We start from the raw sequence: 25,946 nt of genomic DNA, 5'->3' as shown, positions 1-25,946 counted from the left end.
TCTGTGTTTTGCCATTCAAATGGCATGTTAGCTGAACCCCATACAGCCTCACCCAATCATGTATATGCTGAAGATCATTTTAAAATGAAAGATTTGACATCCAGATAGGTCTGTAATGTACAAAACTTGATTACTGCATGTTTTTCAAAGAATTTGAAGTCCATACACAACTTTAATAAATAAGTAATTGATGATAATGGATGACATTTGGTAGAAATATGGTCCTGTAGTTGAGCTTCTTAGAGTAAGTCGAGACAAGAGCTACCACAGTATATTTGCTGTCTACTAATCAAAGAGAGAATATAAGTGAGAAAAGTACTTTTTCTTAATATTTTACTAAAGAAGCAGGGTGAAAATTGCATTATTGTATGTTGAAACAGACTACTCTACGGCCCACGTCCTTGAACAGTGTAAGGCTGACATATTTGTTGCCAACATGTCTACTCTCCGTAATTACTTTACTGGTGGCTCTCCTACACACTCTTTAGAGATGGTTCTAGGATCATCATAATTTTCAATTGCCATATTTATTGTGTTTCCTTCTTCCATCATCATAGAAAAATGAGAAATTATTTTGGGATGAGTAATAAACAATACTAGTCAGTATGTTTAGTATGGCTAGTAGCTTAGTTAATTGTTTTGGTCTTTATTTGGATCTTTGCAATGAAAAAGATTATTATCTCTGCATAGCACTTCATTTAACTTTGACAACATATTCTCCTATCAGTGTACAGTGTAATTTAGTCAAGCATGGCTGAGTTTCTTTCTTCCTCTATCAAAAATAAATAGATGGCACTAGAGATTTTTGCAAGAGCTTTTGTCTGCCTCAGGTACCATCACTGCTCTGCAGTAAAAAGCAGCCATAAACTCATCTTAGCTGGCTGCTTATATGTTCATCCTACAGAATCCTTAGGATGCTACTGTGCTAACAGTATTTTACTTGGGATGAACACTTGAGAAAGGTCAAGTGTAACTGAGTTACTCTTCATTCTTTGAGTACCAAAACATTGGGAAACAACAGCAACTTCTTAATTGTGCCAGACCAGTGCTTTTGGAAGACCAGAGTAGGCATAGGGATTTCTGTGAGTACCTCAGCTACTGGGAATCTAATTCTTGCTTTTTAATTGTCTTCTTTTTGTCATAGTTTGTGTCAGTCTGAATAAGCCATGTAGGATGGGAATACAATGTAGGGAGAGAAGGAATGAAAAATTTTATCACTTCAGTACACTAAAAAGCTATGCGCTTGGCACTCACCTTGTTTCTGTCTACTACCACTACATTAATTTTTACAGGACTGGAATCTTTACACAGAATCCTGTTATAAAAAGGCAGGTTAATGGGACTGTCCTTCTACTAAAAATACTTATTCCTCTGGGAGCGTTCACAGGGAAATGGAATTCAAATGTATATATATATATTTGTGTGTTTATTACAGCCTTCAGAGTACCATGGCTGAATTAACCTAGATGAATCTGAAATAAATTTGTTACTGAGGAAGGTGGGCTATTTTGAGGATATGTCAGATACCATAAAGGGTTTAAGATGACTGCTGCAACCATAATTTGGAATAGTATCTTTTTCTCTGGTCTTCACTGATTTTCCACATTACCTGCAAGTCCATCTAAGTCTATGGAGCTTTCCTTAAGCATCTTCTCTTGACTCTGAATTTGAGATGAATCAAAACCAGTAATAAATGTAGTAACCTTGTGGAGTAAAGATGACTGAGTTCAAATGACTCACACCTGAAGAACACCCTGTGTATGTCTCCTGGTTGGATAGAGTGGATGGATACACCTAGCCCTGCATCACTGACATCTAAAAATGCATTCTTGGCTCATTCTGGTCATCCAAACCAAACACTGGTTTATTTATGTTGTGACTCTCAGATTAGCTCAGTTTGTAAGAGCATGGTGCTAATAACATCGAGGTTTTGGGTTTGATCCCTGTACAGGACATTCACTAAAGAGTTGGACTTGATAACCTTTGTGGGTCCCTTCCAAATCTGAATATTCAGTGATTCTGAGAAATACAGAGAAATTTATACTGATGGGTACAGTTTGTATTTTTTCGCAGTTTTTATCTCTTAATTCCTAATATTTTTCCTTCCCTGTATCCATCACAATCTCTGAAATACGTGCCTCATTAAAAACACAAAATAAGCTAACACCGTAGTATAGATGAGAAAGACCCATGATACTTTCTTTTTGACAGTCATATTTTCCAAATCTCAAGTGAAAGTGAAGCATAGCATGCTTCACATGACACTCCATCATTAAATGAAGAAGTTCCAATGAAAATAATTGAGCAATGGCTTCCCTTTCTGTGTCACTTCTGTATGGCCCATTAATTCTGGCAAGTCTGTGTAAGAGTAACTATTATCAACTTCACAAAGATAATCAAGCATTAATCTTAAATCAGTAGCTCATTATTTTAAAACTCAACTTATTTTATGACTAGTGGGTTGACTTAGAGGATCTAATAGGGTACTTCTTGGGTTTTAATGAGTGAAAAATTTTACTTTAGAACCGAGTGAAATGACAGAGTCCTGTCAACATATTTTAATAATGTTACTCAGCACTTAGCAATTAAAAATTTCTCTAAGAGAAAAAAATCATCTTTCCTTTTCATATCTTTTCATTTAGGACTAGAGAAATAATACCTCCCCAAAGAATCATCAAAATATTGGTAGGAATTAAAGCTGGAGATATTTCAGCAATAATTTAATAATAACTGAACTACCTGCTGATTGACAATATGGCAAGACTTGCTGTTTGTTTTACTGAATTTGGTAGAAGTCTGTCATACAAAGGCTAGCTAAAGTACAGCTAGTAAATCAGCTAAACTCAGGAATTCTAGTACCTATGCAGTCATCCTTTCTGAAATATACTTCAGTTAAAATTAAATCTTTCAGAAAGGGCAGACTGAAGAGCTGAAATCATATCACTTCTCAGTTTCTGAAAGCTGATTTCCACTGAAGAGATGTTGAGAAGGTGTAAAACAGGTACTACAAAGTAACTTTTTCTTTCTATATCACCTTTAGATGACAATTATATTTTTTTTCATGGACATATCTGGGATCTGCTGCTGGGGAGGAACAGGAACAGCCCTGATGCTGCTGCTATCCCACAGCCCCTGAGCAGGGCAAGCAGAGTCAAGGCAGCAGGTCTCATCCAGCCAGTGTTTATCATGCACAGATGTCCTGTCCAAGGTCCATCCTGGAAGTATAGTGGGGGCCAGACACCTCTACAGAATTGTAGAGCTGGGTGCCGAGTAAAAATGGGGCTTCAGGGCCCCTGGGCTGGGATGAAGACTCAAGGAAGCCTGGTCAGGTCCTGACAGCATCAGTTACTAAAAGGTAAAGCAGACTGGCAACAGGCTTAATTTTCTTACAATCCCAGAAGAAGACGGCTGTGTCCAATAGGATATGCTACCCCACAGGACCTGGCATTATTATCCCAGGATAAAACTTTAACAGAATGGATGACTGCACATTAATTCTGAGGATAGAAAACCAGCCCTGCCTCATTTACTAATATAAATGTGGCCAACCATGCCAGAAGAAATCTACCTTAGTAATATTATTATAAATTCAAAATGTGTGCAATTGAAATAAAGATCCTAAAAATATGCCTTTGTAGACAAGAAAAATATAGCATAGTTCTTAAGTGCTGAATTCATTCCTTCAGATGAAACTTCTGATGAGCATTGATCATTGGGTCATTTAAGGAAAACCTCATGTAAATATGAATTTCATTAAAGAAACCTTTTTGAGGACCTTCAGCTATCAATTAAAAGAAATGGAGGTGGTGTTTAGTGATTTCAAATAAATTAAATCCATCTCCTGCCTTGAACCTCCAGTTTTGTCTGTGGTGCATATATATCTATTTGACTGTCCAGCTGTATACAGGTTTGTGTAGACTTACTCTAGCAACTCAGACATCTTAGCCTTTAGTATACTATAATGGCAATCACATATATGTGTCCAAATTTGATGAATGCATTATCAAGGTGTTAGGGTTATGGAGCTATTTTCAATGAAGCAGACTTCTCTGTTTCCCCTGCTAAACCTTTCAATTCTGCCTAAGACTAAAAGGACGTAACTGAATAGGTTTCCTCCTAACAGTACTGTCAAACTGGTGCTAAGAACTGTGAATTGTCTTAACAAAAGTGAGAAAAAATTCACCTAAAGCACTAATATGAGCATCCTGGGAAGTAAATAATTTTATTAGAATGCTTCTTAAAAATAAATTCTATTGCACTCAGTGATTACAGGATGAAAATAATTAGCTAGTACTGTTTTGTGTATCTTCTGTGTTTCTGTGGAAGTTCTAAATATTCTACCTAAATCATTGCAGAACAACTATAGTAGCTTGGCTGTGATCTTCATAGAGCTTATTTCAAGCCATTGTAGGTGTCACGCAGGACTTAGATATAAGTGAGATTTACATAATCTGATTTTTACAAATTCTTCCCAGTAGAGACCAGGTTATGTTCATTCCAAAACTAGACAACATTGACATCAAATTTTTAGCCAGCCTTATGGGATTTTTTTGCCTTTTATATCTATTCATAACCAAACATTTTACTGGGCAACTTGAAAAACTTAAATTTTACTGAGAGGTGATGTTAGTTTTACTGTATTTCCCACAAACTGTACAACAGATATGTCCTGTGAGAGCTTGGAAGAGAATTTCTAAAATTTGTGAATCCATGTTAGGGCTAATGTAAACCACTGTCCAGATCTTTCCATAATTTATCACTTCCTTCTTTTGGCGTATAAGGTCAGACGTTGTGAAGAAATTTTTTTGTGACAGATTGACAAAGATGAAGTATTCTGTAGGCTGCATGAGGATCTAAAAGCTTTTGGTTCACATGCTTATTAGTTATCAACGATTTCCACATTGGTGTCAAGAATCAGGCTCTTAGATTAAAAAAGATGAGGACTCTGAAATGAAGCTAAATGCAAGCTCTCTCTGTCTTGCTCAGAAAATATACTTATTTTACATATTAGTAATACATTATATCTGTCTTACAGAAGTTACATTTTAATTAACTAGTGTTATTATGACTTGAATAACAAGAGTAGTATCAGCAAATACCTACTAAAATGCAAATCCACGCACTCCTTCAGAACTGAAAGAATTAAAAGATGTCCTGTTTTCAGTGCAGCTACACAGCAACATTTTCACAGTCAAATAAATCAATGTCTCTCTCAATAGTGTAGTATTTACACCAAGAACCAAAACCTAAATTAGTTGAACCTATTTCCATTGTCCACTGAAAATAAAAAGTAAATGCTTAAATGAAAACATGTAGTAAGTACTGGGAAATTATATATTTAATTTTTTAGCCTTTGTATTGTTCTTGAAATATTCTGTTAAATATTTACTTCCTTTGAATTTGACACAGCTTGGTGAATCGTCCTATGAGAAGGATAGTTATATAATGCATTGCAAAGAAACCATAAGTGCAGGTGACTTACAGTGGATGAACATTCACCCCTTTTATTGTATATAAATGTATTGCATCTATATATAAACGAACCTTTATGACATTTAATGGTATTGGCAAACCATAAAGTGTATTTTTGGAGAGTCTGAGTCCTTTTCATTACAGTAGGTATTTTCAATATACTTCTAGAATAGGTATGAATAAATATTTTAGTGAAAAAAAGACCTTGTTTGCTGATAGTGTTTCAGTTTCATCAGAGGAAACAATAATTAGTTTCATTTAGTTCTTCTCTTTCCAGAATATGTTCCATCGCTTAATTCAAGTGTTTGTATGCTTAAGCTTACTTTATCCCTAAGAGGTAAATTAATCTTCCAGGCAATGAGGAGTGACCTAGGTAACCCTGGAGAGCAGGGAGGTTGACACTAACCAGTTGAGACTAATAGTAATCTCATGCTGTGCAGAAGGTCTAAGTGAACAGTCTGCAAGGTTAATGTGTTAGTACTTCAAGACGGTGTCTTAGGGGAAAAAAAGTAGATGATTAACTCACCCAGAGCCACAGGCTATTTTGTGTTTATAATGTCATTATGATGATAGAGATAGAATAAACAGACTCTTTTTTTTGAGAGTCTGTGCTCTGATGAATTATAAAGGCTAGAATCAGAACAGTGCTTGCCTGTGGACTTAATGCAGTTAAACAGTAGAGCAGAGGGGTGTTCTGAAACTCTTACAAGGTGAAGTGTTTTTGTCTCCTGGTAGCAGAAGTGGTAACTTTGCTTAATGTGCTACTTTTCTAGCATCGGTGGGACAATAAACAACAAATTTACAATTTATATTATTATTAATGTTAATATTTACATCCACAGTAGCTTATGTTATTGTGGTTTTATGCTGGGATGAATATGTTATTTTAAATTGTAATAAATTCTTTTGTAAAAGAATAAAAGGTTAACCTCCTTAAGAAAAGATTACAGTTTTCCTCTAAGAAGAGCCTAGAATTAGGAGAAATAAAATAGTAAGTTGCTTTGAATGTACTAATAAGGATGATAAATTAAAACAAAAAATCCAAAATAACCTACAGACCTCATGATATTCTCCTTCTTAAATCCTGAGTTGTTTCAGCAACAGCAACAGAGGTGGAAACTTAAAAAAAGGTGAATCTTGTAATTAATTTATTCATTAAAGGAGATTCTGAGCGGTGTAGAAATTAAAAGCTATCAATAGTCTGGTGACATCAGGATCGTTGGATCGATCTACTGATAAATGTAATTTTTTTAGTTAGCAAGTGAGAACTGTGGCTTGAAAAAAATTAGCCTTATCTCAATCACATGAAGGCAGAAGTGATGCCAATGAGTCCACTAAAACAGCTACGTCCTAATAGGATCATGAGGGGACTGATGGGACTATTAAGAAGAATCATTGATGTTTTTGCCACAGTTCTCATCTATAAATCAAGTCTATGTTTCAAAGAAGGCCTCCCCAGCCATAGCTCTCCTTTGCTGACATGTTGTTCACATGTAGCCTTTGTTTTTTGCTTGAGGAGCAATACAATGCGCTTTCTGCAGACTGGTTGTTCAGAAAAAAATTTTGAAGGTCAAACAGTGAAAAAGGATTAGCAAGGTCTGTTTATTGATGATACTCAGGTAGAGTTTTACCTAAACAAAAGTCTTTGCATAATACTAATTTTGTGTATTACTTCATAAGATCTTTGTTACTGTTTCACTGAACCCACAACAATTTTACAAGTTCACTTGCAATTATTTCAGATAATACTGGGAATTTATTTTAAATAAATGGATTTTAACTCCAGGGCTCCCATTGTTCCTAATTAGCTACCTTCCTTATGCAGACTTCCCATTTTACACATTTCTGCCTGAAAACTTTCTAAAGGAAATAAGGGCAAGATAGGGCCAAATTTGACCTAGGCAAAGCCAGCTGTTGTTTAGAGACTTTGCCATGCCTCCCCAGCCCAGCAGCCTGGAGAGCCAAGCTGGCTGCTGTCAGCTCTCCTGAGAGTTACAGGAAAGAGTTACAGGCTTCAACTGGCAAATGGGTGAAGTCATTTGTGGTTATGGCAAATACCGTTTCCAATCTTTTCATCCTTTGGGAACAGTGTTAGGAACAAGACTAGTGTTTCAGAGCTCTACAAGATTTCTGTCCTTCTCTTTCTGTATCAAAAGTGGCTCATCCTGGGCACTAAAAATTAATTTTTACCTACAGAGTTGGCAAGAGTATTTTGGTTTCACTTGGCTATGCTGTCTTGAACTAGCCTTTCACACTGGCATGTCATAGGTCCTACCACAACTATGCAAATATTTTTCTTCAAAAGTAGCAAACATTCAGTCATGGGTGTCTGGTCTTCTAGATTGCACTGACTGAACGCAACTACCATCTTCAGTAAAATGCCGGGCCTGATTAATAATTTTATAAATGGTAATTCTATAATTTATGCACAGCCTGACACATATATTTTCCATGTCATGATGGAAGATATGTATCTTGAGTATGAACTGACTCTTCCTTACTCATGGTTCCTATTAGAACTACCTATACATTCATTTTTTATGAGCAAATATTATCTCTATAATTATTTCCAGAAATCTCTAGGACAAAAAATATAAAACAAATACAGGTCAGATTCTACCATTACTTTGTGTGCAAAGCTGCTTCATTGATTTGTGAGGCATTTATTATGGGATAATCTGTTTTATAAAATAATTCCCACTAAAAAATACATAGTAAAGGTATTGGCCACAGATTCTGAAGCTTTAATAAAATCTATATTCCTCCCAGGCAATAAAAAGAGAAATAGTAAACAAACAATTCAGTATATATGATTCCCTCAATGTGTGTGCATATATATCATGTACATTTAATTTTCATCTTTTGAGAACACTTTTGAGAAGGAATCAGTCTATCATAGATGATAGTGCCATTTTTATTTTTATATATCTTTGCATTTCTAAGAATGGGATTTTTTTACAGAGGTGGAAAAATGTGTAATAAAGCCAACTGTATCCTGTTTAACCAAAATAACCAATTTCAATACTCTCTATGTAAACTTTGTTTGCTTGTATTTTTACATTGAATAATGATGATAACTAATAAGGATAAATTAGTAGGTTTATTCACTTGAAAGAAGCAAATAATCTTTCAGCTATCATCTCTTTCCACAATTATTACTGGTCAAATCTCCCACTGATTCATCTGGATCCCATTCCACTGGGATTTCACTAAGACTTCACTTGTTTTCTTTCAGTGTCCTAGTCAAATAATGTATATAAATCAATGGAGAAAATAGAATTCTGAAAATGTTCTTTTAATCTGAAGACCTATTGATAAAGTTCTTGTCCCTCTTTATTTGACAAGATTTTCTCAAAGTCAAAGCATTTAGAGGTTGAAATCATAACAAAAGATAACTGGATGCCTTTTTCATGTTAAGGATCTGTAATGTATGTTTATTATTTAATTTTTCGAAAAAAACCCTTTATTTTTGGTTTGCTGTTGAATTATTTCTCATTACAATATGGAATCACTTTGTCCTTATGCCTTGACTTATTTAAAATAAATAAATGAATAATTTTATTTGTCACTGTGTTTTTTAGTAAACTGGCTTCACCACAGCATTAACATGTGCCTCTGGATGGTGCTACTGATGAAGAGAATTGCAGCCTAAGGAACTCAGATTTGCAATTGTGCATAAGGGCAATGAAGATAAAAGGCCTGAAGAGACCACAAATTTATAGCATAGAGCAAGGCACTACTTTCTAGCTGTTTCTTTATGTGTTGCCTTGGTTTTGGGACCATAATTACATACTGATTACAGCTAGAAAAGAAATTCTTTCCATCCTGAATAGTAATCACTGTATTACAGTGTATCATTCCCATTACTTTCTTTTGCTCTTTCTGAATGTTATCAGATCTATTTTAGATTTTAACATAGCTTTTGGAAAACATAAATTTCAAAATATTGTTTACATTGTTTATAATGATGGTCATCTTGTGAATTATATGTCAGCTAGTATATATTACTAACTAATTAACTTAGTATAACTGTGCATGTACCCATGAGACTGGATAATGTTAAAATGAAAGGCTGACTACAGCTTCCCTGAGCTACATGATCTAGGTTGTGTTTGAATGTCTATCCCTTCAAGTGCCCTCACTTCAATTAAATTAAAATAGAGAACGTCAGAATTGTGTAAGGAAGCAATAAAACTACTGTAACAGAAAATAGTGCAATCTGTCTTAAAAAAATATTCTTATCTCTCTGACATTCTCACATTACACTAGATTTTGAGACAAAATTGGAGGGGCTCTAAATCACCCTTACTCAATTGACTTCCATTGAAACTGAGCTGATTCAGGCCAGCAGAAGAGGTCAATGCCAAGAGTTCTGAATGCTCTCAGCCATGAAACAAGTCACTTGCAGATCATTAGGATGGCTTAAAAAGGATCCTTCCAAAGTACATTTTGGCTTTTCTCTCTGTTTTTTAAAACTTTGATACCCACTGAGGTCACAGTAAGTGACCTCTCTACTGATTAAAATGTTTGAAACATATTTAAAAAGAGACCAGGGTTTTCACCACCACTTTCCATCAGTACACCTTTTTTCCTCCGTCATAGAATTCCAGGCTCATGGGATTGAATGTAAAAGTCAGTTATACAATTTTTGCGCTAAGTGATACAGTAGTCGCAATAAAAAGCATCCAAACTCTCAAGACTAAATGTAGTCTATCCTGATCTAGGTACCATGTCCTTAAAATGCAGATACTTTACATGGTGAGGTCAAATATAATAATATTTTTTAATGCAAATTCACCTGGTTTTCTATTTGCTTTGAACTGTTCTTGATCTCCTAAGGACTGAGAGACAAATCAACAAAAACCCCCACTCTCAGAAGTCTTGTTATCCCAACCTGTCTTTAAGGTCTGAAGACCAGGTGAGGGGAGGATAATTCTTCACTTGGGATGTCCTCAGAGCTCCCTCCCAAATGAATGTGATCTAGACTGTTGTGGACTTCCACATGCTTGTCTGCAAGAGCACACGTACCTGTATATATGCGTGTGTACATAGGCACTTGAGATGGTTCGGTAGTATTGGCTAAGACATTTTTGGTGCAGTAGCATCTTAACAGTGGATCATGGAATATTTCAGGTTGGAAGGAACTCCAGGAGGTCTCTAGTCCAACATTCTGCTCAAAACAGGGTCAGTTTGAGGTTGGATCCAGGTGACTTAAGATTTTATCCAGTCGGTTTTTTAAAACCTCCAAGAATGGGGAGAGACTGTGTATCTTCTCTGGGCAGCTTGTTTGGTTCTCTGAGCATCCTTACTGGAAAAAACCTTTTACCACTTTAAACCTTTTGTTTCAAGTTCTGCCCATTATGTCCTGTCCTGGCATCATACACCATTGTGAAGAATATTGGCTCATCTCCCTGTTTGGATTTGCTGTTTGGGGGACTTGACCACAAAGCTGTTTCCTCTAAAGGCTGAGCAAAACCATATCCCTCATCCTTTCCTCACAGGGCATGTGATCCAGCCCCCTGAACATCTTCATGGCTGTCTGCTGAACTTTCTCCAGTTTATCGATATATTTCTTATATAGAAGGACTCAAAACATATTTACACATCTAATGTACTGGTGAAAAACTTAAATGATTTTGAGAATTTTCCCATCAGTCTGTACACTAGAGGTCATGATACAAGTTATAAGAATAAGAAGAAATGAAACAGCCTTGGTAAAATGAGTTCAAACTGCACTTGGTAAATTGGAACATGAACGGCACAAGATTGTAGAATTCTGCAGAGAAGTTTTGATTTCTTCAAAAGTGTATCTATAATTGTAAAATATGTTGCAAGAAAGTAGATAAGAGCATTTCAGTTTTGTTCAAGATCAGGTGAAAAATTACTTTTGAATGGACTTAGGTTACTAAAATATGCTTATGATAATATAATGGTTATCACAGGTGGTCTTTTTTTAATCATAGTACCAGAATATCTAAAAAAAGTCATGTCTTTTTCATTTGATTTCAGACTGCATGAAAACAACGAAACAGGTGCTCAGTGTTTCAGTGTTACAGTGGTATGCACAAACTATTAAATATCTACTTTTTAGGGGTACATATTGCCAGCAGGCTCATAATACTGTTAGAAGATTGCATGCTGCATTGCAAGTCTGAAGCATTACTGTGCTAATAGCAGTTCATGCTAGGGGACTTGCATACCTAATGTATGCAAGGTATGTAAAGTATGGCAGTGTGAGTACCTCCCATCAAGAGAAAGCCTGTGCTTTAACAATACTTCACATATTTATTATGTTATTATCATTAATGTACTAACACCTAAAGGGGATATTTGATTCCTGAGAAAGTGCTTAATCACTAAGACTCTTAAGCAAAAAATGAGTATCAGGTGTCTATATATTGTGCTAAACTAAGTGTAAATTTGTTGGACTCAGATTTGTTTGTTGGATTCATCCCCTGTGAGGAATGAAACTTGTTTGTACCACGAATTCTCGATGGCCCTTGGCAGAAGGGAAAGGTCCCCAAATTCTCAAGATGGCTCTGGTTTTAGCTATGTGAAATAACAGAACTTCAGAGACTTTGGTAGAGTATTCAGTTTTAAAGGTATTTATGCAGTTAAGGATGTTTTCAACTCCTTTTTAATATTAGACACTTAAAGTGTACTGCAGGGACTGTTATACTTTTCTGGGTGTTGTTTGTTGCTTAATCACAAGCATCTTGTTCAGCAGCACTTAATTTAGCATGTCTTAGCTAGGGCAATTCTGAAATTTGCTGCAAAAGCTCTGACAGCATATCTACTTCCCCCACCTCCAAAACACCATCTCCAGACAAGCCTCTTCTGTCTACCTCCTCAGCTCTTTGTAGATAATTGTCCTGATTCACACAGGCGGAGCAAGCAGAGCAAATTGATTCTCTCTATTTGAAAGGGACAACACTGTCAATGAGGGAACTTTTCTTCAAGTTGCTGATTGTCACCGTTTTGCCCCGGTGAGGATGGGATATGCACAGCTGTAAGACAGTTGCCAATGGAGTGTGTACAGCCAACCTGCTAAAGCAGCAAATGTCTGTAATGTCCCTAATTTAGTAATGAAGCCAATCAGTTCTAATTAGTTTGTGATTAAAGAACTAGCTATCTTTTAGGCTGTGCGAAGAGTAGTGTTTGTGGGTACGCTGTCTTCCACTTTTAGACTGAAATCTCCTTCCAGAAGCCAATTGTCCGTGTCTAGTTCATGGCATCAAGCAGTCCATTAACTAGCTGCTTAGTTCTAATTTTGATGGTGCTCTCATTTTTATCAGCTCCTGAAAAAACACCTTTAATTAGATTAGTGGGGAAATGACAGATTTTTACCTGTGGAAAATCATGTGTTTCAGCTGTTGTCTACATAGCTTGTAGAACAAAATGATGTTTCACCATCTCCAGTGAATCGCATAGGTTTACTTTGACAGTAACACATGACAAAATTGTAGTCTATAGCAATTCGAAGCTCCTGAACCCGTTTCCATTCTGACTGTCAAAAGTTGCCTCTTCTTGTACAGAAAAATAAAAAATTGAAATAAAAAGTATTTAATTTTCTATGACCATGTAGCATTTTTCCTACTGGTTGCACTAAGTGAAATTAATTATTTCTTTTCCTCCTTATGCCCTACTTGCAGTGTGATAAGATCACTAAAATGGGGCACAACAGCAAGAGACGATGGATAGGGCAAATGGAAAAGTTAACATTTTCTCCAGCTTTTAATATTGTAAAATATTACTATTAGATCTCTTATATGCTTAAATTTTACTTGTCTTGTTACTTTGAAAAGAATGCTTTCATATATCTTCCTTTTTGGCTGCAGTTGAAAAAATCCTCCCACTGCTCCTTCCTGAAAAAGCCCACTCTCCTTTCCACAGAAAAATTCTGTCATGAGTACTTCTATCTTGTCCAGCTCCAAAAATTTCTTCTTGGAAGTTAGATACTGTGAATACAAACCCAGTAGTAACTAAGAGTGAAATTATTTTAAGATTCATTTTTACATTTATTTTTATTTTACATTGGTTTTCATTGCATTTGTCTTGAAATCTTTTTACGTACCTGTCTCCTTAGCAGCCCTAAGTAACATGCAGCCCTATGAATTAATCCAAATGTGATGTATATTATTGTAACTATAGTCAGTCCTTGTAACCACTGCAAGAAAATATAACAATTTTTGTTCTGCTGGATCTGTCTATCTGCATAGCACTTGACTAAACAGTAGATAGTATGTGAGATACTGTTTTATACTAGCAATAGGCTTTATCTGAGGACTGCAAAATTATCACAGAGACCAGCAGCAAAATGTGATTAAAGACCACTGGGTAAGCCAATGAAAATAACACAGGCAATCAAGGATGAGCAGAAGAGATGGAATGAGTGGGCTGGTGGCTGAGAGAATTTCTGGTCTTCTGTTAATAGAGCAACACCTGGGAGTGAGTGGAGTATGTGGGAACAGAGAAGCTAAATAGGAGGAACCATTTTTTCAAAGAAATGCTAAACATCACAGTGAGAATATCCAATGCTTGAGAAAAGGGATATTTTGGTTATTAAGGTGTGTTTAAATTAAAGATTAAGACTCAAGCAAAAGACTCTAGACTTGTCTTTAGACAAGCACAAGGCTCTTTCCTTTCTTCTCCCTCCCCTCACCTCTCCTCCCCTCCCCTCTCCTTTTGGGTGAAGTGGCCACAAATACTTCAGGAAGTTAATTGTTTGGATACTTCCAATAAGTTCTTTCCAATTGCAAGAAGGGCCTTTCTTGAGCATGATGTCAATCAAGTTTGTACCTAAAACTAATAGTCCTGCGGAAAAAAGTCCCTTGAGTTTCTGGTCTGAAGCTTAAACTTAAAAGCTCTGACAGCCGATAATCAGAGGAAAGTATTTTTATACATACTGCTGTTATGCACTGAAGGTTCTCTGAGCTTAAATGCTAACAGACAATGAATAAATACAGTTGTTTGTAGTGAATCTTTCCGCTTGCAGATAGCCAGTGCCATAGGCTTTGGAGTTACACACTGAAGCCTGCATTAGAATTTCTTGCAGCCTGTGAGGTTTTAAAATGGTATCAGTTATTTCCACCTGTGTGCCTGGATCAGTACACTAGCAATTTTTTCCCATAGATAGACATTCCCTTGGGTAATGATTGTTAGAAAATGTAGGTTCTATCTACATACTTACCTCGAGACATGATTTGTTTTAAACTTGAGAAATTCAGCAAAATATTTGGTTGTCTATTCATGCTAACACTCACCTGAATACTGACATTATTCTCAGTAAGAAACAAAGCACCTAAAGTTCAAACAACATTTAAAATATTTTTGCTAAGGCAGTTCTTAGATCTCCGTGTTAGCAAACAATAAGCAAGTTGTCTCCTTTATCCTCATGTTATTTTGTTCAGAATGCTGATCTAAAACTTTTGACATGGTTTAATTATGACAAACACATCTCATTTTAGAACATAATTAAAACATTTTTCCTGTACCATTTTGATTTGGTGAAAAATCTCTAAAACAATGTTTCTTATTCACAAATCAAACTGACAACTTTTGAGGCTGAAAGTCTCTATTTTTTTTGGAATTTAGTGAGTGTTAATTAATATTAAAACTCATGGGTTTACATTTGAAGCAGAATGCCATGTGTTGTTATGTGCTGATATATGTAAAACAAAATCTTAAATCTGAGAAATATATAAATTAATGTTGTACATTCAATTTTTATTTTTACAAGTAAAGAAAAATATATATAATTTGACAATTAAAAAAAGTGGAATACCATAATAATATGGAATCAGCTGCCTTCCTTTAATATGTGCTAAAACTAGAAATATACAGGAGTGAAAGAGACAGTGGATCACTAATACTTCTAAATGGTATATGGTACAAAATTTGCAGAAGTATAAGACTTGAGCATGAATGAGATGTAAATCTCTGATTTCAGTGTCTTTTCTAAAATAAAAACAGAAGAACCAAGAGGGGACTTGAGCGATATTTAAACGACCATGTAAATATTTAAGAAACATGCAAAATACATGGAATTATTGTATAGAAATCTTTGTAAAAGTTAAATGTGGTTTGCTCTCTGGTGTAAAACCTGGAGGAAAATCTAACAAAATCTATTGTGATGTCAGATTTACTAACTGCTGTGAATCCTTCCTTAGCAATGCAAAAGTCTCTCTACCTTTTATTTAAACTTCTACAGTGTCTTTCTGTTTTTCTGCAGGTATGTGCTCTCAAATTGCGAGAAATATTGTAGCCAGAAACTGAACTGGTATAGGTGAAAAGATCTCTACCAGAACACCATTTAGAGGTCTTCTGACAGTAAGATTACTAGTGGTCTGCCTGCAGTTTCAAAGCTGTAATCTGTTTATAATAAGTACATAAAACTTTTTAAAATCCTATATCCACTTCTAGTTTTGTTCATACTAATTATTATATTCCTACATAGGCAATTCTACTGATATTGACTAGTCATGTACCTGAAAGAAGTATTGCTTATCCCACTGTATTTTTTGATACAGTTTTGCTTTCAAATACATGGTGTGGTTCTTAGTGTGATTGACAGAAACCATATCCTACTGTCTCCTTGTTATTTTAATGCAGTCATTAATGTTTAGCTTAAGATACATGTTAGCAAATCTTGGCTCAGCAAGATGATATTTTACATAATATTGTCGCTGTTAGATGTGGCAGACTTGGGTTTTAAATGTTGAGAGCTCTGAGTGCCTGTGTTCTCCAACTCTATTCACCCTTTTAATGAGCTATAATTAAGTAATGTGAAGGCATTAATTAGAATAAGGAAAGTTTTTCACTCTAATAACAACGTTCAAATTGTTGTTAGGGACTCTCTCAAAGTACAGAAATGGGAAAAAAATTCTTTTATTAGCAATGCAACCTTAGTTTGCTTTTCTGAGACAAAACACTAGTAAATGTCACATATAGTATAGGAACAAACCACCCCAATATAATTAGGATAGTGGTTTAATTCCACTTTAATATATATTATTGTGAATTTTGTGAAGTGTTTTGCTGAAACAAATGTCCAGTTTACTGTGAAGATCAGGAAAAATGTCGTGGTATTTCCAATGAAAAATGTTTGTGGGCAGGGCAAGAATTTTTAAGGTGCTTCAGTTACGGAACCAGGCAAAGAAAAAAGTTAGTTTTTCATTTATGGTGGTGTTAAACTGAAAATTATTGAAGCAGATTCACTCAATATGAAATGTTCTTGCTATTTTCTATTTAAGAAGTATTTAAAAGATGTGAGGTTTCAGCCCAGTTCTGAGTAGGAAGTTTTTTAAAAAATCTCTGTATTATTCTAGGGTTTGAAAAACTGTTTCTTTCTTAGACTTTTGCTAATTGGTCTTGCTGTCATCATTTTTTGATTTTGTTTTGGTTTGGGTTTTTTGTTTGTCTTTTTTTGGTTTTGTTAGTTTTTGTTGTTTTGTTTTGTTTGTTTGTTGGTTGGTTTTGTGAGTTGGTGTAAAGAGGCATAACCCCTAAATAATTACATCAAGGACCAGTTGACTAAATTGCAAACCCATATCCATCAGTTGTTGGAGAACAGCAGACAGTCATTTCACTGTTGCTGCTTCTACATTCTCTATTTTCTTTTTGGAATGGCTGAGAAAATTGCTATAATCCTTAGCTTCCTCTCTGAATTGCTTCCTAAACTGACACTGTACTATTACAGAGGAGCCACAGGTTTTGTGATGCTTTCTGTAAACTAACTCATGCACAAAGCAAGCATCACTGTCACCATGCAGCTGTCAGAAAACTCAAATCCCCCACCATAAAAGTATATAATGGCCTTAAGTTTGAGTAAAAGAAGATGATGATCTGCATTATTTGTTCAGAGAGAACACACTCCATAATGTGTGAGGAAAACAGCTGAATAATTGGGAAGACTTCAATGGGAGCAACATATGCTCCTGGTGCTTCCTGCTGAGCCTGATGAAATGGCTTACAGTTAAAGCCATTCCACAGCTTTCTGTGGAAAAAATTGTTGCTCCAAAGATGGGAAGTTCTAACCAATTCTGACAAATAGAGGACTATCATGCCTGACCTTAAGAGTGGGAGACTACTTACAAATTACTGTGTTTTAGTTGTGATTGGGATTGACCCACACAGAAGATCTATTGCAACACAATATTTATCTTTGATTTCATTTGCTTCCAAGTGCATCTTAAATAAAATTGTTTTGCAAACCAAGTAATGGGGATAAATAATTTAACAGTGAGTAAAAAATGGACATTGTAGCTATGAACTGAAAAAGTGTTACTATGTATCCAAAATCCAAGCCCTCCACTATCCCAGCAGTTATGATGGAGTCTTCCCTCACTGTTCCCCCATTCTCGATTTACTTCCATACTATTTCTTTATGTTTAGGCAGAGCTTGAGTGACTTTAGTCATAAATACCTTTGTTACTGATTGATGTAAAGTTCTCTTGCTTTGTATTTAAGGATATAGTCAAAAAAATATAGAGCATATGCCTGGTTGGGGTGGTCGTGCTTTGGAAGCGAGTGCGTGTTAGTATTACAGTTGGACTTCCTCATCCTAGAAGAGAGATTTCACCGCAGTTGAATGAGATGTCAGCAGTAAGACATCTTCTCCTACCTCCCTTGGTAGAAAAGAACTGCATGATTTTATCAACTGCAAAGAACCATCCATTTCCCCTCCCTGCAGGGATTTCTACAGAGCCTGGCCGAGGTGTCTCCACTCTGCTCCGCCCTCCATTCCCTCCTCCTTACCAAGTGCTTACTGTTCTATGGGGAATCATCATGGAGCTACCAACCACATTCCATCCAGGGAGTAGCAGCTGCATATTACCCCATAATTTCCATACTGCTATAAATTCTTTTAGGATGTGAATATAACTTCTCAGTTTCCTCTAATTTTTACCCCCAGCCATATCTCCACAATGTCACAAGTTACAAAGCAGGCATATCCAATTGCCTTATTTAAAATTTTTTATATTCTTAAGAGAATAATTGCTAGGAACTTTGCTCTTAAGTTTTCCTATTGTCATGGACTTATATGTCACAGAAGTTATTTCTACATGTGCTTTTAGATTATCAATAAGAACAGGCTTTCTAAAGTTTAGTTGAATTATGCAACAGTTGTCATCTAGCAGATTAGTGCCTTGTTGGAGAGATCAGCAACTTAAATTTTGGTTGTTTGAGACAATTGTTTCTATCTCACGGGTGATATCATTACCCGTGTATGAATCCATTATCTTATCTGTCTTACATTAATCTTTATTTACTTAATGTATGCTGTTAAGTTTTTAATGAAGATACATTTTAAATTATTGTTTTAAAGGCCTAATTTATCTTGGTTATGTTCCTTGTAATCTCTTGATTCCTAGTTGATGTCTGGAGATCAGAATAGGAAGGGATGGTGTGAGACCAATTCTTGTCTCAGTTCTTGACATACTGTCAGACCACAGGTCTGAAAAGTGCAAGTTCAGGAGCTGGGAACATCTTCTCACTCTTTGTGATGAAGACACAGCCTAAGCAATTTTAACTGTAGGATGAGAAATTGAAGTGATCACTAAGAAAGCATTAAAACATTTATTTTACGAGATACAAATTATGTTCTCTCAGGTCACCAGTGTGTGTAGAAACATGCCTCGTAGACCTGAAAGTCAAGCTATAAATGAAACTGTTATTACTTGATATACAAGTCTGAAGAAAAATCATAATCGCTTCTTCCAATCGAGTAATATTATATCTGCAGGAGCTGACCATATTTATGGCTTAGACAATACACATCATTTTATTGCTATACATTAACATTTATTTAGGGCAGTGCAGTGAAATTTAAATTGATGAGTTCTTGTCATCTTTATAAATGTTAGTTTATTTATCTAGAAAGAGAAAATGAAAAGAAACCTCAAGAAGAAAGAACATATAATCCAATCTTCTGTGTTTTTTTAGTTATGCAAAGCACAGAGATTTCTCTTGTCTATTGCCTTCTGGGTTTAAAAGTAATAATTCTGTGATGTTCCTCACCCCTTTGTATGCACAGAAACACAATCAGTCCCAAAAATTGTTTTTTTCCTCTGTAATTTATAGGATAAATTACTTTATGGTCACGTATCTGTGAAGAGTGAAGGTAAAATATTATACCATGAAATAAATTTATGCAAAAATGTGTTGTATGTGTTTAAACTGCGGTATAGCATAGGGGAGAACAATATTGTTTTTTTCCCCTTTTAAAATCTGTAACAGTCAATGCACTTGCCTAAGTGTTTGCAACTTTTAGTGTTTTATGACTTAGAATTTATTACAAAAAATGATTCCTCTCTGTCTTTCACCAACCTCCCACCCTTCAACATACACAATTATCCATTTGATATATGAAGGGAATCATATTTATCTTGGAAATTAGAGTGGATGTCCTTCAAACTCCTCTGGTCCTGACCGTCCCGTTTAGAGGATGTGGAAGCTTTGGGGGCACGTACAGGTTACTGACTGCTGTGTGTCACCAGCAGTTCTGTAAACCCTGTCCTTCACTTGTTGTCCCACAGTCCTGAACAAGGCAGGAACAATAAAAGTGGAGATCATGAGCTCTACCCATCGCTTAGTGTTAGAAGGTAGTTCCCAAATGAAATAAGTTAATAAATTTGAAAACTAATTAAACTACTTGTCTTCCATCCTTCATGTTCTCTTTTATGTCTGGACAATGTATTGCAACTAATTTTGTAAATTTCAGCATGTGCAAGGAAAAGTTTTTCCTGTTTATTTATTTATAATGGAGTAGCACTATTAATTATTTTCCATTCATTAGGTACTATGTCTTGAAAACTGTCTGCAAAGTTACTTGTACAAATCACAAAAATGAGTTCTTTGCCTTCTTCTCTAAATGGTTGGTAGCTTTTCAAGAGGCAGTGATTTTATTTCTTTTAACTAATCCCTGAGGAGAAATAAAAGCACATCATCATTTTTCAAGGCTATCTATTGCTCCCAATGCTCAGGGGTGTTTAAAGCACAAACCACTACTGCTTGTCAGATTACAGATTTGTTCATGTGTTATCACTGTAATGTGATATGGTGGTACTCAAGTGCAGCAAACAGAAGGAGGGTTTCTGAGTATACTCCTTAGCTTTTTTTTCATGTCAAATGGGCTTGCATACTTTGTCTGAAGAAAGATCTTGTGTACGGTGTATTTTCAGGCATAAACAATATACTTTTAAAACCTTGAATTCAGCAAAATTGAAATTTTAAACTGATAAAATCCTGTGTTTAGATATAAAAAAGAAACATAAATAATATATAAACTGTTAAAACTTAAAAAAACCCCATAAACTTTTGCCTCATTTCTAAATAATCTTAAACAATATGACTGGATTTTTTTCAAGCTGAATGAGTTGATAACTTGGTAGATAACCTAGCTGTTCATATTTGTCTTCACTAAGGCAAGAGGAACTTGACAGTAAATTTCAGCAGGGCAGATTTCACATCAAGATTTGCAGATCCCTTTTTCCCAGGAAAATTAAGATTTTGAACCTTTGAAATCAGCATCTGAATACCTATAGAGGACATGGGATTTCATGTTGATTATCCACTTAAAATATAATTTTCCTGATTTTTATTTATTAACTTTTCCACTTGGTAATATCACCTATTAATGTAAAAAGTTCTTTGGATTTGGACATAGATGATTAATTCAGGCGATTCCTGCAGAATAAAAATTATATAATGCATTGTTTTCCTCTGTATTCCCTCTGAAGGATAAATGTCCCTGTAGGAAATAGCAGACAGTACATGGTTCTCAATGTGAAGCATAATTCACCAGTAAATACAGGAAAATATCATAGAATAAGCACTTCTCAGTATAGAGACAGATGGTCACATCACTTAGCAAGCATTCAACTTTTTTTCCTGAGATGTTTAAATAATGTTTATCAAACAATAGACAGGGATAAAAATCAAGATAGCCTTAAATTTATCTGAAACAGAATGGCAGACTGCTCTAGAAGTGTACTGTAGATAAAAACAAACAACTGTTAAATGAAAGTCAAAAAGGTGGAAAGAGAATTTTTCTACTGGATTGTAGAAATGCACATATCTATATGTATCTTTTCCTTGTAATGAAGTGTTCTGTCACCTTTTCTAGCCCAAAGCTCAGCGTACTGTTTATATACCTAGCAAAGTGTAAAATGATGAGAGGCAAAAGCAAAGGCCATATTATTCGTTCATTTGTTTATTTATGTGTTGGATAGGTGAATCCTGACTTTACCTGTCAATCCAACTGTAATTATTTATGTCATAATGTGAATTTTTGCATGCAAGTACTCATGCAGGTATGCACACATGCACACACAAATAGAAGTAAACTCTTTCTCTTTCTTCTTTAGGCTTAGAAAGAATTGCGAGAGATTCAGCGTATGAGCAAGAAGGAAAAGTTCAGTTTGTCATTGATGCAGTGTATTCCATGGCCTATGCACTGCACAACATGCATAAAGATCTCTGTCCTGGATATATTGGTCTGTGCCCAAGGATGAGCACAACTGATGGTAAAGAACTACTTAGCTATATCCGGGCAGTAAACTTTAATGGTAAGTTACATGCACTCTATTTTTACCCCTCTCTTCTTTAAATGTTTCAGAAGTGACAAGATGTGTTTTATTCTTTATATAGGATACTTTAAGACACAGTGGAAAACAGGATTAGAAGCAGTTTTGAGATTTTTTTCCACATGCTCTGAAGCCCTGAGTGTATTTTTCATCTTAACATTAAGCTACTCCCAAAAGAGGCAGAGGAAAAAAATAAGACTCTGTTGATCAAAATATTCCGGTGAAAAGCTGCTATTATAGAAATAAGTTGAGGACTCATGCAGTCCTATTGACAGATTAAAATCATCTAACAGTGGTTCTTATGTGTTTGCAAGAAAATGAATTGAAAAAATACCTTTTTTTAAAAATTACCTTCTTCTGAAATTAGTTAACAATTTCCTTACAGAAGCGAGTACTGAGAAGTTTGCTTTCAATGTACATATTTAAATCTCAATTAAAACACTCTCTAGCAGTTCCAGTGTTTTTGCAGTTCATTGGTTTTGACTCAGTAATTTACAGAACTTTAACACAACTACAATATGTATTTTTAAACAACACTACAATATATTTTTAAACAACACTACACAATATTCTGTGCATCTGAGATCTGCCTGCTGGAGAAATATTACAGGTGCTTATGTTGTTAACAGCAGAGGCCAATGAAGAACAGGATTTATTTATGAATGTAGATTTGAAAAGTGTAGAACATACTTGATGGTGAAATAAAGTTGTTGAAAACCTAAATGATTTCATTAGAAGTCATAATTCTTGTAGATTATATTTACCTCTATTTACAAAGAAATGGAGCAATGTTCTTTGCTCTGTTTTGGTAGGGGTTTTTTTCTTACTTGGTGGTAGTTTGTGTACTACACATGCCTTCTAACTATGCAGAGAGAAGCATTCTCTATCACAATTTATTCCAATGACCTCAGCTGCCAGCCTTGTTGAAAAAAGCACAAGGTCATTTTTGAATTTAACTTCTGACTGAAAGCTTTTTTTGCTTTAGGTAATATACCAGACCATTTGGTTTGTAAAAATGTTGACTGTAGTCCACAGTTTTTTCTTCCTATGCAATTTTCATGAAAAGGGAATCCCTGTCTCCAGGAATATAAAGTCGGAAGGAGTTTAAATGATTCTTTAGTGATTTTAAAGAACACTTGGAACGTAATATGTTACTGGAAAATGGGAAATGTGATAATGACAGAGGTAGGCAGCATATTGTAAGGTTTGCAGTGATAATTACCTACATTTCCAGTTGATGTTCTTCTGGTGTTGTTCTCCTGGTGTTGTTAAAGCACATAGTGATCTATTTTCATTTGATAAACTTGAAAGTTTATCATAAAAATATAAGCTGTACATTTTATATGAAACCTTCCTCTCCCTAGATAATTGTATTTCATCAATGTCTGTCATGATATCTGTTGCTGACTAAGTATTGCAACAAGGTGAGACGAAAGCATTCTGGACACTAATGAAAAATATCTCTTTTTGAAATAGTGATTTACTGACAGGAAAAAAAAGAAAAAATAAAAGAAACATTTATTTGAGGTTAATATTCTGAACCACGGGATGTGTTAAATGTTCCCAGTACTAGACTGGTCCACATTATGTACTGGTGTACCCATTTTTTGTGTGTGTTATATGCCCAAATATTTTATTTTCTCTGTCATGGACTGGGAGGCATAAGCAGATGATGGTCGTAAACACTTTGCCTTTTCCAATTAATCCAAAATTCCTATTGCTCTGGACAGCACTACTATTGTGTCTGACATAGGTGAATATTTACGTAGGTTACCAGACCTCCTTGCTGGGACTTGACAGTAGTGTTGTGTGTTGATTTTGATGTGCATCCTAGGCTCAGTCATTAATAATGTGTTATATTAAAAATGAGCTGACACATGATAGGAAAATCCTGTCTTTCTCAGACATTCAAAGTACCATTTTTTTAACCCAACAATCACAGGATAATAGCACTGCTGAAATTATCAGGGACCTCTGGGGATCACCTACTCCAACCCTCTGCTTAGTTCAGGATCAGCCAAATCAGGTTACTTAGAATCATGCCCAACAGGTGTTAAATATCTACAAGGATGGAAAATCCTCCAGAATTCTCTCTGAGTAATCAATTCCAATATTTGATCATCTTCACAGTAAAAAAAAATTTCTTATGATTAAATATTTTTTCCTATGTTTTAGAATTAAGCTTCTGCTCTTCAAGGTGATAGTAATTTCTAATATCAAAAAGTAACTGGCATTTTTGAGATAGGCAGGTTTTCTTTTTATTCAGTGTATCCATTTCCCCCCATGATCTTACCCTTATGCATAATAAACCAACTTCTCACCACTCTTAATTCAGTCTATCTCAACCAATGTGGTAATGAGTGGGTGCAAGTCCAATTAATATGCTGTCACATTCATCTTAGTGGGTTTCACCTCAAAAAGTATGACCTCTATTATGAAGGACATCTGTTTGCCTTATGGAAGATATTTGCAAGGGTAAGAAAACATATATGTTTCTGTTTATGGGAGTAACTGTTTTGCTTTAGATTGCAAGAAATCGCTTTGAACTGTGTTTATTTTTGTTTGGTTGGTTTATTTTAATTTAAAAATGATGAAGATTTGTTCCCCTGAAGGATTCATCTGTGTAATATTCCATGACACCTTCATGACTGAAGGATGATCATAACCGCCAGTGCACAGTATACTGATATGATTGATATGACATTTGTTTCTGCTTAGATATTCTTTCAGTTGTGTCCTAAATGCAGAAAACCTCACAGTTCATCATGATTTTAAAGTGAATAGAGTTTCTTAATTTGTGATAAAAACAAAGAATTTTTTTTGTACACAAGATGTGAGTTAGCATAGACTCCTGTTTTACTATTGCCTGTCATTGGACAGCTAGGAAAGTATGTGTCTAAAACCAATTCCTTTCCATTTACAATGTTTAATAATTAATTTAATTTCATAGGATGAGAACCTGCTGTGTATATCTAAAGTGTTTTTAAACAGTAGGAAATCTAAAAGCAGTATGGTGAGGTATGGCATACTTAGTTCCTTGGGTCACTGTTAGTAGACCATAGCCAGCCCATTATGTTTCTTTGATCAAAGAATACTTAGACCTTTCAAATGTTTCGTGGTTCTACTTATCTTTCTTTTTCCCAGGCAAAAGGTGAATGCTATCACTTTATGTTGTTCTTATTTAAATAAGGTGCCACATTTGAAAGATTTTTTCCTACCACTCTTTGTATCCAAATGAGATATTTATGTGAAACTGATGTTTTGTATTTAAAGCTATGTAAAGTGAAGAGTTCTTCTGTTAATTAGGTTTATAAATTGTGATATACCCAATAGTAATTGTGGCATGATCTCCTATCACATTACTTCAGTGTTCACTTTCTATTTAATTTCATTATTCTGTCTACAAAACAAGCAGATGCTTTATAAGAGTTTTTATCCTGGCATGTATCAAGTGCAGAGAAGTGCTCTGCTGAATCCAACACAAGTGCTCATCATTTAACAGAAATAGGACTTGAGCGTGCATTTGTGGTGGATTTAAGTGTTTCAAAGGTGGTTTTGTTTTGGTTTTAAGAAAAAGATTTATCTTTGCATTTTCTTCTAGACAAAGAATGACAGCATGGATACAGTGCTATTTCTTGGGCAGGAATAACACACTTTCTTTCTCTGTCTGTCTCTCTCTCTCTTTCTCTTCCCTCCCCCCCTCCCTCCCACCTCTCTTTATAGGCAGTATAGGGTAGCTGGTCCTTTGCCTACCTTTAGTCATATATTTGTATTTATATTTACATTAACACATTTTAGAATTTCCAGGGATAAATGGCAAGAAAGCATTCCACAGTTCAACACAATATATTTACAGGTATTACAATATGAGTCTTACACTGAATCATA

At 35.2% G+C, this 25,946-nt stretch overlaps 1 protein-coding gene across 5 annotated transcripts in view; it reads left to right on the top strand.

Annotated features, from left to right (window-relative positions):
- Positions 1–25,946, top strand: part of GRM8 (glutamate metabotropic receptor 8) — a 325,188-nt gene that overhangs the window by 182,885 nt on the left and 116,357 nt on the right. For all 5 annotated transcript variants that reach the window (XM_027679190.1, XM_027679195.1, XM_027679193.1 and 2 more), the window contains one exon: positions 21,840–22,040. In XM_027679190.1, the coding sequence (XP_027534991.1) occupies positions 21,840–22,040 (201 nt within the window). The remainder of the gene's footprint in view (positions 1–21,839; positions 22,041–25,946) is intronic.

Source organism: Neopelma chrysocephalum, unplaced genomic scaffold (assembly GCF_003984885.1).
Source record: "Neopelma chrysocephalum unplaced genomic scaffold, ASM398488v2 Primary Assembly neopelma1_45, whole genome shotgun sequence".
In the NCBI taxonomy this organism is placed as follows: Eukaryota; Metazoa; Chordata; class Aves; order Passeriformes; family Pipridae; genus Neopelma; species Neopelma chrysocephalum.
The sequence above is the reverse complement of the archived record's forward strand: the minus strand, read 5'-3'. Positions and strand labels throughout refer to the sequence as shown.